The sequence below is a fragment of the Acanthisitta chloris genome, unplaced genomic scaffold (assembly GCF_000695815.1).
Source record: "Acanthisitta chloris isolate BGI_N310 unplaced genomic scaffold, ASM69581v1 scaffold13974, whole genome shotgun sequence".
Taxonomy (NCBI): Eukaryota; Metazoa; Chordata; class Aves; order Passeriformes; family Acanthisittidae; genus Acanthisitta; species Acanthisitta chloris.
This window is the reverse complement of record NW_008670080.1, coordinates 21,779-39,871: the sequence shown is the minus strand read 5'-3', so window position 1 is coordinate 39,871 and position 18,093 is coordinate 21,779. Positions and strand designations below refer to the sequence as shown.

The window sequence follows — 18,093 nt, the reverse complement described above, 5'->3', positions numbered from 1 at the left end:
GAATGAGAAAGGATGTGTTGGAAGTATCTAATGCAAATAAGTGCCTAATTATCAGGAACAGCATGTACTGAGAATGTGGATTTTTTTTCTTTCTCGAGATACCAATTGTCCAGCACAGATGATCACTGCTGTCAGTGGCCATGTCTTGGGTGATACACATGCCCTAAGGACTCTGTTGGGCAGTGCTGTGTGGGAGGTGAAGAAAGAAATGTCAGACAGGAGCAAGTGAAGCCGAAGAGATGTGTGTTCAAGTGCTATGAAGACAGGCTGAGAGAGTTGGGGCTGTTTAGCCTGGAGAAGAGAAGGTTGTGTGGAGACCTCAGAGCAACCTGCCAGGAGCTGAAGGGGCTCCAGGGAAGCTGCAGAGGGACTCTGGGTTAGGAAATGCAGGGACAGGACAAGGAGCAATGGGGAGAAATTGAAAGAGGAGAATTTAGATTAGATATCAGAAAGAAGTTTTTGCTGTGAGAGTGGTGAGACACTGGCACCGGTTGCCCGGGAGGCTGTGGCTGCCCCAACCCTGGCAGTGTTCACAGCCAGGTTGGCTAAAGCCTTGAGCATGTTCCGTTCCTGCCCAGGGCAGGGGTTGGGGCTGGATGATCTCTAAGCTCCATTCCAACCCCTTAACATACTATGAAACATAACAAGGGGATGAGAAGGGGATTGGCCCTTGGGACTGGCCTGTCCAGCCTCCAGGCACTGAACAAGCTGTTAGACATGGCCCAGATGGCAGAGAAGTGATGAAAATATGGTTTGGATATTTGTTACCAACAGACATGTGATCAAGCACATTGGCCTTCTTCCCTTTACCTTTGCTGTTCAGTTTCTCAGGCACAACAAATCCATGTAGAGCAGAAATCTAGATGAAAAGAGATTTGTTTGAGGAACCTGATTTGTCTGCTCCAGAGTAGTTTTGCAGCTGTGTGAGACAAAGGTGTTGCTGACAAAAGGAGTGGGAGAGCAGAGTTGTTCCCAGATCAGTTCCATCAGAGGGGCTGGAGAGGAGGACACTGTGCCAGGCTGCCCCAGTTCCCCAGCCTGGGCTGCCTGGCAGTCTGCTGGAGCAGCTTGGGGTGGAGAGGGGGCAAGAGCAATGTGGAGTGAAGGGAGCAGCAGGAACCATGCAGAGGTGTTCACAGCAGCCTGCTGCAACTCACTCCCAGGAGGCAATTCCAGTCCATGCTGAACTCCCTGGACGGTGTCTCTTGGTTCTCCCCATGGAACATCCCTGTGGCTCAGAGCTGATTCAGCACTGATTTCTGGACCAGCTTGGATTCTTTGCTGCCTGGAGCAAACTGTTCACCTCAAATGCCGTGGTGGGAGCAGGTGCTGTGATTTGGCACCTGAACCCAGTTCACTGTTCATACAAGGGTCACTGGTAATGTCTGGGGGCTGCTGGTGTGTGCAACCTCATGCTAGCACAGACATGCTCCCTGAAATGGTGTTGGTTTGGTTTTAGAAGCCAATAACTCATTATGATGGATGTCTGAGTCTCTTTTCCTTCTCCATTATTTATTTTCCTGTAGATAAATTCTTTATTAACTACGAGTCTTGAATAAAGCTTCACATTCCCTTTGCATATGAAGCTGCTTCTCCAGTGTGTAGTTACTGAAGGTGCTAAATTGAATGAAAATGAGGAATTATCCAATTGTTTGACAAAAAAAAATAGCATATTGGTGTGCTGGCAGCCCTTTGTAGTGTAAATCATGAAAACACCTACGTAAGTACAAGTGAAAACACCTTGAGGAAGGGGCAAGTAGAATAGGAAGAAAGAATTATCTTTGCATTTTGCATGCTAACAGGTAGTTGATGTCAAATATATCTGGACAAGAATTGTAACCCTGCCAGGATTGCAGTAAAAAATTGACTCTTACTTGAAGCCAGTCATGTCCCACTTGTATGTCTGTAAATTTAATGGGGCTGAACAGACCTCAATATAAACCGGACTGGAATTGGTCTCTTTGCACTTGTGATCATCAGCATTTTCCACGTTATACTTCGGGGACTTCATTTTTCCATTTACCCACAGATGCCAGGGCTCAGGAGGTCTCAGATCTCTGGACTATGGTGCTGTTGGTGTGTGAGGAAAAGTGAGGTAGATCCCAGAGACTTGTGATCAGTGGCACAGAGTCTAGGTGGAGGCTGTCACTAGTGGTGTCCCCAAGGGTTCTATACTGGGCCCAGTTTTGTTCAACTTAACTCATCAATGACTTGGATGAGGAGACAAAGTTGCCTCCTCAGTGAGTTCCTGGTGATACACTGGGAGGAGCTGCTGATACCTCAGAGGACTGTGCTGCCCTTCAGAGGAACCTCACAGGTTGGAGAGAAGAGCAGAGCAGAACCAGCTGAGATTCAAGAAGGGCAAGTGCAGGTCCTGCACCTGGGGAGGAAGAACCCCAAGCACCAGGACAGGTTGGGCACTGACCTGCTGGAGAGCAGCTCTGTGGAGAAGGACCTGAGGGTCCTGCTGGACAACAGGCTGTCCATGAGCCAGCAGTGTGTCCTTGTGCCCAAGAAAGCCAATGGAATCCTGGGATGCATTAGGAAAAGCATTGCCAGAAGGTCATGAAAGTGATCCTGACCCTCTGCTCAGCCCTGGTGAGGCACATCTGGAGTATTGTGTCCAGGTCTGGGCTCCTCAGGACCAGAGGGACATGGAGCTTCTGGAGCAGGTCCAGCACAGGGCAACAAAAATGTTGAAGGGACTGGAGCACCTCAGTTAGGAGGAAAGGCTGAGAGAGTTGGGTCTGTTCAGTCTCAAAGAAGAGAGACTGAGAGGGACCTTGTTAATGTATACAAGTACATGAAAGGAAAGTGCCAAAAGGATGGATCAGACTCTGCTCAGTGGTGGAAACCAAGAATACAAGAGGTAACAGCAAAACCTGATGCACAGGAAGTTCTACCTGAACATGAGGAAAAACTTTCCTGTGCAGTGACCAAGCACTGAACAGATTGCCCAGAGAGGTTGTGGATTCTCCCTCACTGGAGATATTCTAGAACCCTCTGGACACAATCCTGTGCCATGTGTTCTAGGATGACCCTGCTTGAGCAGGGAGCTTGGACCAGATAACCCACTGTGCTCCCTTCCAGCCCAAGTGACTCTGTGATTCTGTGCACTGTGTTTGCTGTAGTGAGGCTGCACATCTTCCACACGAGTATTAACTGCAGGAGGAGCAGGGGCAGCTGTCAGCCACGATTTTCTGCTGTCTTAAGAAATCCGTAGCATCATTGTGCCCACGCAGATTAGTAAGTTTGACAAGTTGAGATGAGTACTCAGAACTGGCCTTTGTTTTTAATTTCAAAAATGGTCTGCTTGGCACTATTAGGCAGCACAGATCTTGGCATATCTTGCAGAGTCAGTTGGTGGTGTTTTCCCAAGATGTGCCTACTCTAGAGCACAGTCAGTCTTGGAACTGGAGAGGATCTGAGCTGCTGGAGAGCAGATGTGGGGGCCTGCTGCCTCTTGAGGGGTGGCGTGGTTGGAGAGACTTTGGAGCCTGTGAACACTTTCTGCACTGGTAGGACTGGGTGGACAAGCTGTTGGATGGCAGTTGGTGGAGCAGCTTCTTCCACTGGAATGGCTTGCAGTTGTGTTGGTGATGGTCCCTGTTGTCCATCAGGCTCTCCCTCTGGAGCAGATGCAGTTGTCCATGCTGTCTCTGTGCAGGAGACCATGGGGGATGTAGACCACTGCCTGCCTTTTGTGTTTTCCCTGGACAGTATCAGTGAGGTGCAGGACTCCTCACTACACCTAGGCAGGCATTTTTGACTTCATGTGAAGCCTGGAAAGAGCATCAGCCACAAGTTTAAGAGGCTAGGCAGGCATTTTTGACTTCATGTGAAACCTGGAAAGAACATCAGCCACAAGTTTAAGAGGTACAGCTCTTTGTTTAGGACTCCCCCAGTGTCTCCTCCTGGCCAGCTCCAGTATCCAGAGACTGAGAGGTTCCACTAGGAGGCAAATGAAATGAAACCTGAGCTGTGTCAGCTTGAGTGGTCCTGACAGTCACTTCTTGAGCAGAGTGGCCAGAGACCTATTTATCTCCTAGTGGTGCCGGAGGCAGTTGTGTCTCAAGCAGGAAAATGAGGTAAGGATGACACCCTGTACTGGTATCAGCTCAATTCTTGTCAGTCTTGTTGCAAACAGAGCAGGAGGAGAGGTCTTGGGCAACATGAGCACCATCCAGGAGGGGTTCAGGTTCCAAAGCTGGCAGTGTACCTGCTCAGCTCGGGAGGGCTCCTTTCAGAGGGGCACAAGAGCAGTTCATAGGAAGCACGGTGTGACAGCAGTGAAAGGTCCATGTTACACTTGTTCACCACCAATCTTGTCCTGAGACAGGTCTTTTCCTCCTTCTTCTCTTCATGGCCAGTTACAAGGTAGTCAAGCCTAAGACTGTGGCTGAGTTCTTCCAGGTCATGACTCAGTGGCTAAAGGAATGATGTTCGTTAAATATCTATTGAAGTAAAGGCTTAGGTTTGCTCTCTGCCTCTGTTCTAAGTGCTGCTGTCTGTGCTGGACACTAATGATTTCAGTTTTTGGGGTAGTAGTCCCATGAATAATGCATTCCCTGCTGAGTCTTTTTGCCAGTCCCCTAGCTGCTTCCCATCTGAAGGGAAGTGTAAGAGGTAATTAACAGCCACTTGAAAAAGGATTAGCAGGTGGGTGGGAGCTACTGTTGGGTTCATGCATGGAATTGCCATGGAAATGCTGAGATTTCCTGGCACTTCATCCAGTGTGTGGGCTCCGAAGTTAGTTGTACTCATGGGCTTCTCTCCTGTCGATCTTCCTACCCTACAAAGGGAGTGGTTGTGTTTTCCTTCAGGACAGCTTCCACGGGCAGTGCTGTCACCATCTGCACACACGATGAGGCTGGCAGAGCAGAGGTGCTGCAGCTGTCAGCTGAAGTCTTTCTGCATTTCTTTCATGGCAAACCAACTGGCAGAAAAAAAAAACCCAACCCCTGTCGGTTTGGCCCTTTCTCTGTGCTCTAAAACAACTTGATGCACAAGCAAAGTTTGGCACTTAGAGAAGTTGGTGCTGAAGACTTTGATCAGCATGTGCAATGAGACCTGCATTCACTTTGAGCCTTGTTTGATGGCCACACATGCTTATAATATTTGGCCTGTTTGTCTATGAGCCTATTTCATAGTATCATAGAATGCTAAGGAATTGGAATGGAGCTTAGAGATCATCCAGCCCCAACCCCTGCCCTGGGCAGGGACACCTCCCACCAGAGCAGGTTGCTCAAGGCTTTAGCCAACCTGGCTGTGAACACTGCCAGGGTTGGGGCAGCCACAGCCTCCCTGGGCAACCTCTGCCAGTGTCTCACCACCCTCACAGCAAAAACTTCTGCCTAAGATCTAATCTAAATTTCCCTCAATTTCTCCCCATTGCTCCTTGTCCTGTCCCTGCAGTTCCTAACCCAGAGTCCCTCTGCAGCTTCCCTGGAGCCCCTTCAGCTCCTGGCAGGTTGCTCTGAGGTCTCCACACAACCTTCTCTTCTCCAGGTTGAACAGCCCCAACTCTCTCTGCCTGTCCTCGTAGAGAAGGTGCTCCAGTCTCTAATCAGCTTTGTGGCCTCCTCTGGCCTTGCTCCAACAGTTCCATGTCCTTCTTATTTGAGCAATATCTCTCATTTCAGTGCCAGGTCTGAAAGTTTAGAAAGCAGCAATGGAAACATGGTTATCTGAAACAGTTCCTGAGGGAACCTACTGTATCTCTCTCCCTGCTCCGCATTCTGCAGCAGTAGGAAAGAGCCTCCTGAATTTGTTGGTGTCTGGAATGCTTTGGTTTTAAGGAAGATGTGCCTTTTGTTTCAGATCACCTGTTAGCAGACTCCTACATCGGGCAGGAGGACTCCCCTGAGATGCAGCAGGCGGCACAGAACAAGCGCAGACTCTCCGTCATCTCCGACGGCAAGTTTGAGAGGAGCTTCTGCGAGGAGCAGACAGAGAAGATCCCGAGTGAGGGACCAAAGCCACGAGTCTACACCATCTCTGGAGAGAGACCAATGCTGTCAGACCACGAGAATGACAGCATGGAACTGGTGGTGATGAAGGGAGGTGGCCAGGACGAATGCCACCACGGCCACCAGGGCCACGGTGCTGGTGGCCCTCACGGAGTGGGCAGGCAGTGCAAGGGCTGGCCAGGCAGCAGGCAGGGCTCCAAGGACTGCCCCACCTGCACCAGGCTGGCTGCCCCTTCCCAGCAGTCCATTGAGCTGGAGCAGCATCCACCCAACGAGGCTGGGTGGCACAGGAAAAGGCTGGAGAGGATGTACAGTGTCGACCGAGTGTCTGGTAAGTAAGGGTGGGAGGACATGGAGGGTGAAGGGTGACTCTCATCTTATCCCAGCTCAGAGGTTTTGTTGCCATGTGCCTTGAGTTTGGCCCTGTGGCATGTCCCCTTCACCACCTTGGTGGCACTTTGCACCAGCATCCCTGGAAAGGGATTGTCAAAGGAGGAGTTAGATGTGAGCTGAGTTCAGCTGGAGGGAGCTCATTGTCCAAGCTCTGTTGTCTCTGCTTCCAGCTGGTAAGCAGCAGCTGCCCTGGGGAGTTTTCATGGCATCTTCATGCAGCTCATGGGGGTGAGCTCTGTGGGCTCCTACCTGTGGAAGGAATAGCAAGAGAGGCTCTTCCTTCCTGTGTCAAAGCACCTACATAGAATCATAGAGTCATAGAATCAACCTGGTTGGAAAACACCTCCAAGATCATCGAGTCCAGCCCTACCCTGGTCACTAGACCATGGCACTAAGTGCCACATCCAGTCTCAGCTTGAAAACCTCCAGGGATGGTGAATCCACCACCTCCCTGGGCCGCACATTCCAATGCCTGAGCACTCCCTCTGTAAAAAATCTCTTCCTAATATCCAACCTAACCCTCCCCTGGCAGAGCTTGAGTCTGTGCCCTCTTGTCCTGCTGCTGGTTGCCTGGGAGAAGAGACCAACCCCCACCTGACTCCAACCTCCTGTCAGGGAGTTGCAGAGGGTGATAAGGTCTCCCCTGGGACCTTACCATCCATCTCATCCCAGAGACAGTTCAGAGCAGGATTCTCTCTGCCTCGTGCTGGAAGGGTGAAATCTTTGTGCACGTACCAGAGTGCTCAGCAGGAGCCTCAGCTCAGGGACAGTGTCCTGTACTTTGGTACATCCCCAAAATGCTCATCTAAAGCAATCTAACAGTGTCCCTCAAGTAGTGCCACCTCATGGGCTTCCCATAAATACCAGCAAATAACACAAATTGGACTTCCTTCCCCACTCACTCTCCATTTGCTCAGTGTTCTCAGGGCATAAGGCTTGTAATTATTCAATTACATTAAAAAAAGTGTCTTTAAAAACTGAACCATTAATCAAATACATGTCACAGTCTGTGTGCTTTGAATTATAAACTGGTGTGCAGTCCATCTTTGCCTGTCAGCTCTTTGTGTGGCTGGCAAAGAATCTGACCTAATTTGTCTGATTTTTTTTTTTTTTTTCTGTATGCACACATCAAGGCTTTCAGAGCAAAGAGTCCAGCCAGGAAAGGTCAAGGTTTTCTTGTAAAGAAATTGTGTGTAAGGACTGTGGACATCAAACTGTACGGCTCTCTTGGGTTCCTAGTTTTCTAGCAAATGTCATAGTGATGTTTACTACAGGGAAAGTCACCAAAAAATTGAGTTTTGGACCATATTTTCATGCTTAGATGCTTGAAAATATGTGACTAAATTAATATATGGTGGCCTCAAACTGAAGAATAGTAATGAAAAAATAGGTTATTATCAAATGTGGAACAACTACAGTCCCACAACTCCTGTGTGTGGCTTTTAAGCATTGTTCTTTGTTCCATGGGGTTTTTTTGGGTTCCACATCTGCATGAGAAAGTTGAGACTTTATTATTTTCACTGCTTAAGTGCAAGAAAAGGTAGGATAAGAGTTTCTCTGTATGGAAACCTTTTATGGTTCTGTGATCATGTGTTTTCCCTGTTAAAAGATAACTCTGCATGTGATGGCAGAGCCATCTCAGAAAGCTTGTGTGAGGGTAGAGAAAAAAAGGAGATCACAGCCCCAGGGGCTTGGTGTCCTGCAGATCAGAGTGCTGAGCTGACTCGGTGGCAGGCTCATGATGTGTACTGCATGAAGAAAGGGAAGATTTCTTGTCCTGGTGCTGGTGGTTCATGTTGAAAGCTTTCCTGATGTTGTGGTTTAACTCTGGCCTCAGCCCCACAAAGAGCTTGGTCACTCCCCTGTGGGGTGGGGAGAGGGTTGGAAGGGTGAAAGTGAAAAAACTTGTGGGCTGAGATAAAGACAGGTTAGGAGAATGTCCCCAAGTGAAGCAAAATAATCACTTCATTGCCCACTCCCTGTGGGCTGGAGGTGTTCAACCATGCCAGGACAGCTGAGCTCCATCACACCTAACAGTGACTGGGGAAGACAAACACTATCACTCCATCACACCTAACAGTGACTGGGGACAAACTTCTTCCCCAGCTTTATATGCTGAGCATGATGCCATATGGTGTGGGATATCCCTTGGGTCAGCTGTCCTGGCTGTGCCCCCAACTCCTGTGTACCCCCAGTCTGCTTGATGGTGGGGTGAGGAGCAGAAAAGGCCTTGATTCCATGTAAGCCCTACTCAATGATGACCAAACATGTTATCAACAGTGTTTTCATACAGTCCCAGAATGGTTTGGGTTGGAGGGACCTTAAAGCCCATCCAGTCCCACCCCCTGCCATGGGCAGGGACACCTTCCACTAACCCAGGTTGCTCCAAGCCCCATCCAGCTTGGCTGGATTTCAGTCCAAATCCAAAGCACAGCCCCATACTAACTCCCATGAAGAAAATTAACTGGATCCCAGCCCAAACCAGCAATGAATCAAAACTGCACTTTGCAGTATGGAAATGAAGCAGGTTACATGATGCAGAAGCAAATGAAAGCCCTACATCACTGATGGAGGAGTTTAACTCCTCATAGCTGGAGCTAAACTGCTGTGTTTGTTGGAAAACACGTACTAGGAAAATCCATAGGGAGGTGCCATGTTGTTTCTGGACCTTGGAATTTAATACCTGCTTTCAACTGGATAGCAATTTTTGTTGGGGGCAGTTATCAATATCATAGTATCATAGTATGTCCAGCTTCCCTGGAGCCCCTTCAGCTCCTGGCAGGTTGCTCTACACAACCTTCTCTTCTCCAGGCTGAACAGCCCCAACTCTCTCAGCCTGTCCTTGTAGGGAAGGTGCTCCAGTCTTTGATCAGCTTTGTGGCCTCCTCTGGCCTTGCTCCCACAGTTCCATGTCCTTCTGATGTTGGGGACACCAGAGCTGTGTCCAGCACTCCAGGTGGGGTCTCCATGCGAAATGGAGATTTGTGTTTCCAAAAATAAGGCAGAGTAGGTATCTAAATGGGAACAACGTAGCCAGGGCTGAACATGAACTCCAGAGTGTTTCCTACCAGCAGGCAGAGCTCCCCTGCCTGCCTGTCTCAGGCTGCTTTGTTCTGCCATGTGTGGCTGCAGAGGCAGTGCTGTGTCTCCAAGCCCAAATCCCATGGAAGGGAAGTTTCCTCAGCTTGGTCTCATTTGCATTCGCTATCCAAGAGCTGTCACTCAGAGAGAACCTGAGAATTGAATAGCACAAGTGTGACAGGCTGCAGGAAGAATTCTCTGGCATGCCCTTCATGCCTGGCTAGCAAGGAAAATGGAGCAGGGAGGAACAGAGGAGAGAGAAGCTGATTCCCCCAGAGGTTCACCTTACAGTGCTGCTTTCTCTGTCTGGATTTACATGACATGTTGTTGCTGCAAACCAACACTCGTGGCAGCCAGGCCCATTGGCATCACTGAATATGGATTTTTGTGCTGAGTTTCTGGTGCCTCACACCATTCCAGAGCAGCACAAGCTGTCAGCTCCTGGGCTGCTCCCAGCATCTCATACAGACACATCCACTCACGGACAGTGGTGCTGGGATTTGGGGGCAGTGCAAGGGGTGGAGATACTGAACGAGGTGATGGTGTTCCTCCAGGCTTGCCCAGGCCCATGCCTCCTGCACTATTTCATCATGGTTGATGAAGAAAGGAGAACAAGATGCTCTGCCAGGCCAAAAAGGAGTGTGCTGCCTGCTCCTGGCAGCAGCAGCCATACCCATCAGCTGAATTTCCACTCAGTGCATGAGCTCTGGAGCTGAGCTCTGCTGCCTAGTCCCCAGCTGTGTGCTCCTCTGCTGCTGTTCTACCTCTGACTGCTAAAGAGATGCCTCTGAAGGGTCCCAAATCCTTTATTCTCCTCTTAGTGCTGTAGGACAGTAATATCTTTCTTGTGCTGGCTCCTGTCAATGAGAAAAGGAGGGGAGGCTCCCAGCAATGGTCCAGGCAAAGACTCCTAAGGATATTAGCTGTTGTTCATAAGCTCTGCTTTGAATCAAAGCTAGTGGCTTAAAAGCTGTAAAATACATTAAGAGACTGCCAGTCCTTTGAGATGTTTAGCCCCTGAGAAGTCTGTACAGAATTGTTGGCTAAAAAGGAATTTGTACAACTTCTCCTCCTTCACCACTTCTGTGGGTTTGAGACTTCAAACGTGTAATTCACTTACAGTCTTGAGTTGTTCTGCATTGCTTCTCCATCTGTGGTTTGGAGGAGAGCAGGCACAGGGATAGCATTAGAACTCTTTAGCACACTAGGATGCAGCTTTCTCTTAACATCTAGATTTCCTTAGGGTGCCTGAAAGAAGACCTGATGTAGACTGTTAGCTGAGAAGGAGTGTCTGGTACAGCTTCCTGTATGATTTTTGGAAGCTGCACTTCAAAGGAAGTATCTCCAGCTGCAGTTAGCTTTTTTTTTTTTATCTAGAATTCTAGCTGCTTTTTGTACCTTTAGGGAATTGCAGGACCAGTCTGTGGGATACAATGATCCATATAGGATATCTGGTCTGTAGTCGTTATGTCTGCAGTGGGGATAGGAGCTGGGTTTGGGTTTGGGCCAAGGAAAGTGAATTTAAAAATCCCTTGGCAATGCCAGAATATTAGTGGCTAAGATGCCACAGTTGCTAATCATCTGAAACCTTGAGCAAGTGAAGCAAGACACTCAATCAGCAACGTGTGGCAAGGCATTAATAAGGAAGCCACAAATTGGGAGTGAAGCAAGATGAAAAATCAGGTATCCCAAATCCCAGGAATCCAGCCCACAGGAATCTCTCAAGTCTTGTGTCAGTGGATTAACATACCCCTAATGTTCCCTGTCTGTCTGACTCCAGCCTGAGTTCTCAGCAAGAGCTGCTGCTTGGGCAGGTTCCTCCTGATCACCACCACTCACCACACAGAATTAGTGGCTTACTTTGCTGCCTGTCTTGTGTCTTGGTGCTCATTCTGAGAAGATGGTGTGGTATCCTAATGCCATGGAAGTAGGGAATAATCCACAGTTGGTGTGGGCAGGGCAGTTTACAAACAGAGGTGACCAAATCAGACTGGAGTTCCCTGCAGATTTCTAGCTGATGGGTGGTTTGACATCCAAACCACCCAAAATCCTGCAGGCCAGGTCACCAGGGGCAGGTGTGTGAGGGGTTATTGAAACTTCAGTGGTGGCAAAAGAGAGTATATCTCAGGCTCACAGTTCTGAGGACAGTGAATGCTTTTCAGCTTCTACCAAGGGCTGTATCAGAAAGAACTGGAGGAATGGGATATTTCAAATCAAAGGTATAAAGGAAAAGGCAGAGGCTGGAAAATGCTTTTAATGAAAAATGATTTTTTTCTCCTGCTTTGTTGGTATTTTTTTCCTAGTTCAAATGTCACTTCTGTAATTCCTGGATTATTCTGATCTCCCATGTTTAGGGTTGAGCTTTTATTCTCCAGTTAGTAGCCTGATAGACAGGCTTAGCACAACTGCACAGAACACTCAGTGGCAGTGTGCATATATATGGGGAGGGTGAGACTTAGTACAGGGCAGGATGCTCTAGAAAAGTCCTAAGAGGAAGAGCTTGGCAACTCTTGCTGTCTGAAGAATGTCTGTGCCCTTTGATGCTCAGGTTTTGCTCTCTCTCTCTCTTCCAGATGATGTCCCCATACGGACCTGGTTCCCAAAAGAGAACCTCTTCAGTTTTCACACTGCTACCACAACTATGCAAGCGTAAGTGAAACCTCTGCCTGAGCTTTGGGGTGTACCTCAGAGCCCACTGCCAGCTGCAGGCTGTACCTGAGGGCCTGAGGAGCACTTGAGTTGTGTTTGGCAGCACAGTCCAGGGGGGGAGAGAGAGAGACAGAAAGAGAACCTTGTCTCCTATTAATTGTTTTTTTCCCCTTATTAGTTCTTTCCCACTGCTCTCAGTTGTTTGTTTTACCTTCTTTAACTCCTTGTTAAAGCTCTTCTTTGCTTCCCTCATTTTGTCTGTGCTACTGTGCCCTGTCCCTGGCTGCCTCTGCAGAGTGAAGATCCTATAGTCCTACCAGCTGAGACCTTCCACCACTTGCTTTTGCTTTACCCACTGCCCCAGGGAGAGGTTATTCCCTGCATCTGCCACCCCAGATATGTCTTTCTATGGGATGAGATGTAGCTCTACAGCTCTGCATTGGCCTGGCCATTTGAAGGTGTCAGTAAAATCCCTGCAAATTATCAACAGATATGTTAGGAAGAGCCTTTCCCTCCACACTCCACGCAGAGTTTGGTGCCCATGGTGTTGGGAGGAGGCAGTTCTCCAAGGGCTGAAGAGAAGAAGGAAATCCTCATTTCCAGGTTGTGCTCAGCTTGTCAGGAAGTGCTGCTTTCAAATATTTCCTACCTGACTGGAAAGCCAAGGCAAGCAGTGAGGAAAATGAGACACTGTTCTGCCTCCTAAGAACCTTCTCCAGCCTTGTCATCTTTTTCGTGTGTGCTTTTTCCAATGTCTGTGGCACCCTGAGCTCTCCTGCTCACTGTTTTCTTCTTGTGTAATCTGACGTCCTCTTTGTAATCTGTTTCTTTGCCAATTCTTCTTGCCCTCGTACTCTTCCCTTCTCAAATCCTGAAAAGAGGCTGATTGTTGATCTTGGGATAACCCAGACTGGATCAGACTTGCCAGGACTGATGTAGGGAGGGCTGGATCTGGTGTTTAGGAGCAAAGTACCTGCATCCCCTAGAAAAAAACACTTTGAAAGTGCTGGCTGATAACAGTAAATGCTATTTTACAGTTCCCATCTGACCTACAAGCCATGCACAAAATCAGCACATTGCCTTTGGGCCCAACCTTTGCTCTCTGAATTCATATTTGCTGGGCAGAAGACTTATGGCAGGATGATGCCCATGGGCCGGTCTTAAAGGGTTTGAAGACCAAAGTGAGGTTGGTTTGGAGAATGGTGCCCTAAGGAAACCTTGAGGAGCACAACTCCCTTGGTTAATGTAGCTCCTTCGTTCACATTTCTGAAGATTCTGTGCTACCTCTAGAAACTGCACAGGAACATCTCCAGAGGTTCAGGAGATGAAGCTCAGGGCCCCTCCCCAAGCTGGCTGGGGTGGCTCCCCAGGTGCCCCTGGTCTCTGCTCCAGTTCTCTCCCAGCTCCAGGAGCCTGTGGTGGCATAGCCTGACAGGCCATGTTCAGCTGTTGTACATCTGCCTCTTCTCTGGGTCTACCTGGAGTTTAATTTGCATCCAAGCCACATGTCTGCACTGCCCCGGGAAGGATTAAGCTCTGTCAAGTAGGAATCTCACCACTGAGAAATGTCTAATTTAAAAAGCAATTTCCTTCCACCTAACAAGGGATATTCCTTCTGGAGTGAGAATTCCCTCAGAACACCGGCTGGGGCTGAGCACTAATGAATTCCTCTTCTCTTTCCTTTTCCCTGCACCTCCTGGACTCTCTAGCATTTCGTAAGTATGATCTTAATTGCTTTATTTCCTTGTCTGTTGGTGTCCTGGATAAACTCTCCTCTCCTCACCTGCCCATCACATTCACTCATGCTTTCCCTGTGCTAGGGGCTGTGTGTCAGCTGGCAGGAGGTTAAATGACCACACCTGGTAGGCCTATATGGATCACACCACAACAATCCTCATCTTCCAAGTGCAGACTCCTGTTCCTGACGTGCTTTTATCCCTCTTGATCCTGGTGTGCAGAGAGTGTGTGCCTGCAGCTCCCAGCTCCACTCTCCATAGCAGGGATGATTGCTGCTTGGCCCTCTTCTTTGGGCCATGCACTGTTTGCTCTAGGAGCAGCTGTTTGTCCACCACGTGCCCTAGGGAGTGAGGAGCTTTGGTCTGGTGAGTCTTCTGCCTGGTCCCTGACTCCCACGCAGTTCTGCTGTGCTCCTGGTCAGCCCAACCTCTCTGTTGTCTGGTGAGAGCTTTCCTGTCTGTGTTGTGTCCTCTCCAGTCCAAAGCTGTGGAGTTGGTTAATGGCTTGAAATGGTTTCCCAGGGCATTCAGGGGCTACGCAGAGAGGAAGAGACGGAAACGAGAGAGTGATTCTGCAGCTCTTATCCAGAGGTAGGGCCCTTCCCTCCCATAGCTGTAACCCTGCCTGGTGTTGCATGGGCCCTTTGGGTGTCATTACTGAGCCCTGATGGCACTGACCTGTCGTCCCTGTCTGTGTGCTGTCCATGGGGACACTGGCAGTGGCTGGGTTGGAGCTGTGGAGGTCAATGATGCTGCAGAGCTCAGGGTAGTTCATCTCCATCTTCTTAAAGGAACACTGTCAAGTTTCTTTTAACCTTCCCAATATACTAACATACATGATCAGTGTCTCAGGCAGAAAAACGTGTTTATAATCTATAAATATGTGTTATAATATACAATTATTAATCATATTAATTATACAATAAGAATATAAAAATTAAAGCTGAAATGTCCCCAGTATTCTCCCAAATACTTGGAATTTCATCTCATCACAGGATGGTTTGGGTTAGAAGAGACCTAGCTCCAACCCCTCTTGCCATGGGCAAGAATTTGTTTGAGGTTTGCCAAATACTTATATGTGCTGTTGCTGCATCTACAAATGCACCTCAAAATCTGAGACCTAGGGAAAATTAACATCTCTAGTGATCAGAAGTCTATTTTTTAAGCTTTTTTCCAAGACTAGAAAGGAAAGAAAAGGGGATGAGGAGTGATTCCTTGTCTGGGTCTGACACAAGGGCCCTGCAGGCTTCCCAGGGCACATCACTTACCCGTGGTGGGAATCAGAATTGATTTGGCTTTTCAAATGTGCCAAGGCTTGGGTGTTTTGAGAGCCTGCTAAGAAGGATAACAGCATTTGTGTTATTGGTTGAAAACTGCCATAATCACTCCAGCACTGTTCACAACCAAATGGGAGAAAAACATGAAGTTTTCTTCATGGGAAATTTCCAGGAAGACATATATTTTTTAGCAGTTTTAGAGTTGTGGGTTTTTTTAATCAGTTATGAAGAGAAATAAAAATCCAAACTAAAGACACTCTTAACAAATAGACAGTGTACCTTTAAAAAGAGATTTCTCAGAGTCTGTTAGACAGAGGCAAGCCTTGGTTAGAGAATGGCTTGTTCATGTGGCCTGTGAGTGCAGGAACAGGAGTTGTGTCCCTTGGTGATGCTGTGTAATCTAGAGAGAGGATGGAGTCCTGTCACCCTTGTGTTGGTGGCCAGTGTGTCCCTGCACCTCCTGTGCACACTGAAGGTCCAGGCAGGGCTGCACAGCAGGAGCTCATCTGTGTTCATCTTGTCCAAAGAGGAGGTAGGACAGCAGTGGTGAGATTTTGGCTGTGCCATGCAAGCAGAACCTGACCAGCTGTAAGGATTGCTGGCAGCTAGTGTTCAGCTCTCTTCTCCAGGGAGTGAGGAAGATCCCAGCCCTACCTCACTTTTGGGTGCTTGTTGTGCAGCCCTGCATGGCCTTGGGTGTTTTGGGCTTAGTTGTTATTGCCCAGCCCCGTCAGTACTTGGTGCTGGTGCCCAGGAAGGCTGGTTTGCATGGCAGGGCACACAATGGGGCTGGTTTGTGTGCTGTGGCATGCAGGGATGCTGCCTTGGGAGTGAGGGATGCCCAGAGACAAGCTGAACCATGTGCCTGCTGCAGGAGGAGCTGAGGAGGGGAATGTGAGAGGTGCTGCAAGGAGTCTGGGGAGTGAAAAGGCTTCTCTGCAGAGTGTAGTGACCTGCTGCAGGGTGTGGAGTGGGGCTGTGGTGTCTTGGAGACTCTCTGGCTGGGATGGATACCCTGGAAGGATACCTTGGATGGATACCTGAGGACCATACAGCTGCAAAAAGCCCTTGAGAGGATCATAGAATCAGACAGGTTGGAAGAGACCTCAAAGATCATCGAGTCCAACCCCACTGTCATTACTAGATCATGGCACTAAGTGCCACATCCAGTTTCAGCCTGAGAACCTCCAGGGATGGTGACCACAGGATGCTCACATTAAGAGCCAGTCCTGGGCTTGCACCTCCTTTCCAAAGTGCTGCTTTTTCTAGAGGTGAGAAGGAGCAAAAGGCCTTTGTCCCATTCTCTGAGCATTTCATGTGGTGGCTAACCTGGAGCAACTGGATTCTCCCTGGAGCTGCTCTCAGCAGTATTTAGGAGAGTGTTTAGGTCTCTCATGGGAGAGACCAAGCTGTGTAGGCAGCTGGGAGCAGCATTCTTCTATGGCAAAGACTGCTTTACCCTCTGCCCCCAGGCTCTGGAGAAACTCTGTGGAGAGAACATTTAACAGAAACGTGGATATTACTCCAAAATGTCAAAAGCCCAAAGGATGTAACAGTGGTGTTGGCAATTAACGTTGGTGCTCGGGTCAAAAGCCCAAAGGATGTAACAGTGATGTTGGCAATTAACATTGGTGCTCAGTGTCTGCTGTGATCTCAGGCTCACAGTGTGCCACAAAGATCTTCATTCTGATGAGTAGTAATGTATGTCTTAGACCTTTTTGTGTAAACAATACCCCTGGCTGCTTTAAAATACTATATTTATTGGATTTTAATCTAATGCACAGGAAGACAGACCCTGTTATCATTCACAGGTCACCCCAGAAGGCTTTGTACCTTGAGCCAGTGCAGCATGTGTTAGGGGATGTGTCTGAAGGGCCAGTTGTCTGATCCACAGCAGTGAATCTTCATGTACCCAAGTGCAGATAAAATAAATCTTTGGAAAACATGAATAGCCCAAGTGAAGATGTCCACAGCATCTTCATGTACCCAAGTGCAGATAAAAAAAATCTTTGGAAAACATCAATAGCCCAAGTGAAGACGGAAATTTGGCATGGAATAATGTAGCTCCCAGCTGCTAGTTTTCCTTCTTGAGCTGCTGCATTTGGATCCTGATGACAACAAAGGATTCAAAGCCAAAGTGCAGAGGGTGGTGTGGGTTAAGTGCTGTCCCCTGAGTCTTCATGTACCCAAGTGCAGATAAAAAAAATCTTTGGAAAACATCAATAGCCCAAGTGAAGACGGAAATTTGGCATGGAATAATGTAGCTCCCAGCTGCTAGTTTTCCTTCTTGAGCTGCTGCATTTGGATCCTGATGACAACAAAGGATTCAAAGCCAAAGTGCAGAGGGTGGTGTGGGTTAAGTGCTGTCCCCTGAGGACTGTGTTTGTGTGGCTCTCCCTGTACAGGAGCAGATATATCTGACTTTCTCTGACCAGCTTCATATCAGTGCTGGAAATGTCTCCTAGTCCAATGCTGAAGCATCTGCATGGTTGCAACATGTCCCTACTCATCTCACTAACATGTGTGTGAGCCAGATGACTTGTCACTTACCCCTTTGCCCAGCTGTGGTCTCCTGCTCGGTGTCTGCAGTGTGTGCTGGGGGGCAGAAGGAGATCCAGGAAGGCTCCCCCAGTCCATGACATGTTCCTGACATCCCTCGGGCTGCACTGTGGGGTGAAGTCACTCTGACTAAGTAGGGTTCATGGAGAGGTGACACTTCTCTTAATAGTCCACATGCTGCTTCTCCCTGTGTCTCTCTGGTGTCCTGTTTGGTTCCTGTCCTGTTCTTCCTGCCTAGGTGAGTGATAAGAAACAAAAGGAAACAGGTCCCTTGCATGTGGTGTGGCTGGACAAAGAGTCCCTTTGTCATAGCCTCTCAGGAATGGTCAGGACACTCTGTTTTACACTGACCTGACCATGAGGTGTAGCTGCTCCCCAGAGCTTACCCTCTGGTGGGCTCTCCCCTGGAGCTGTGAGCTCTGCCTGTGG

The 18,093-nt window shown here is 48.6% G+C and overlaps 1 protein-coding gene across 1 annotated transcript in view; it reads left to right on the top strand.

Annotated features, from left to right (window-relative positions):
• The window catches only part of NSMF (NMDA receptor synaptonuclear signaling and neuronal migration factor), a gene marked incomplete at its 5' end in the record, with an annotated part of 39,605 nt that overhangs the window by 7,958 nt on the left and 13,554 nt on the right, over nt 1-18,093 (top strand). Inside the window, 4 exons of the mRNA XM_009073554.1 lie at nt 5,821-6,300; nt 12,017-12,092; nt 13,802-13,807; nt 14,351-14,419. Of these exons, the coding sequence (XP_009071802.1) occupies nt 5,821-6,300; nt 12,017-12,092; nt 13,802-13,807; nt 14,351-14,419 (631 nt within the window). The remainder of the gene's footprint in view (nt 1-5,820; nt 6,301-12,016; nt 12,093-13,801; nt 13,808-14,350; nt 14,420-18,093) is intronic.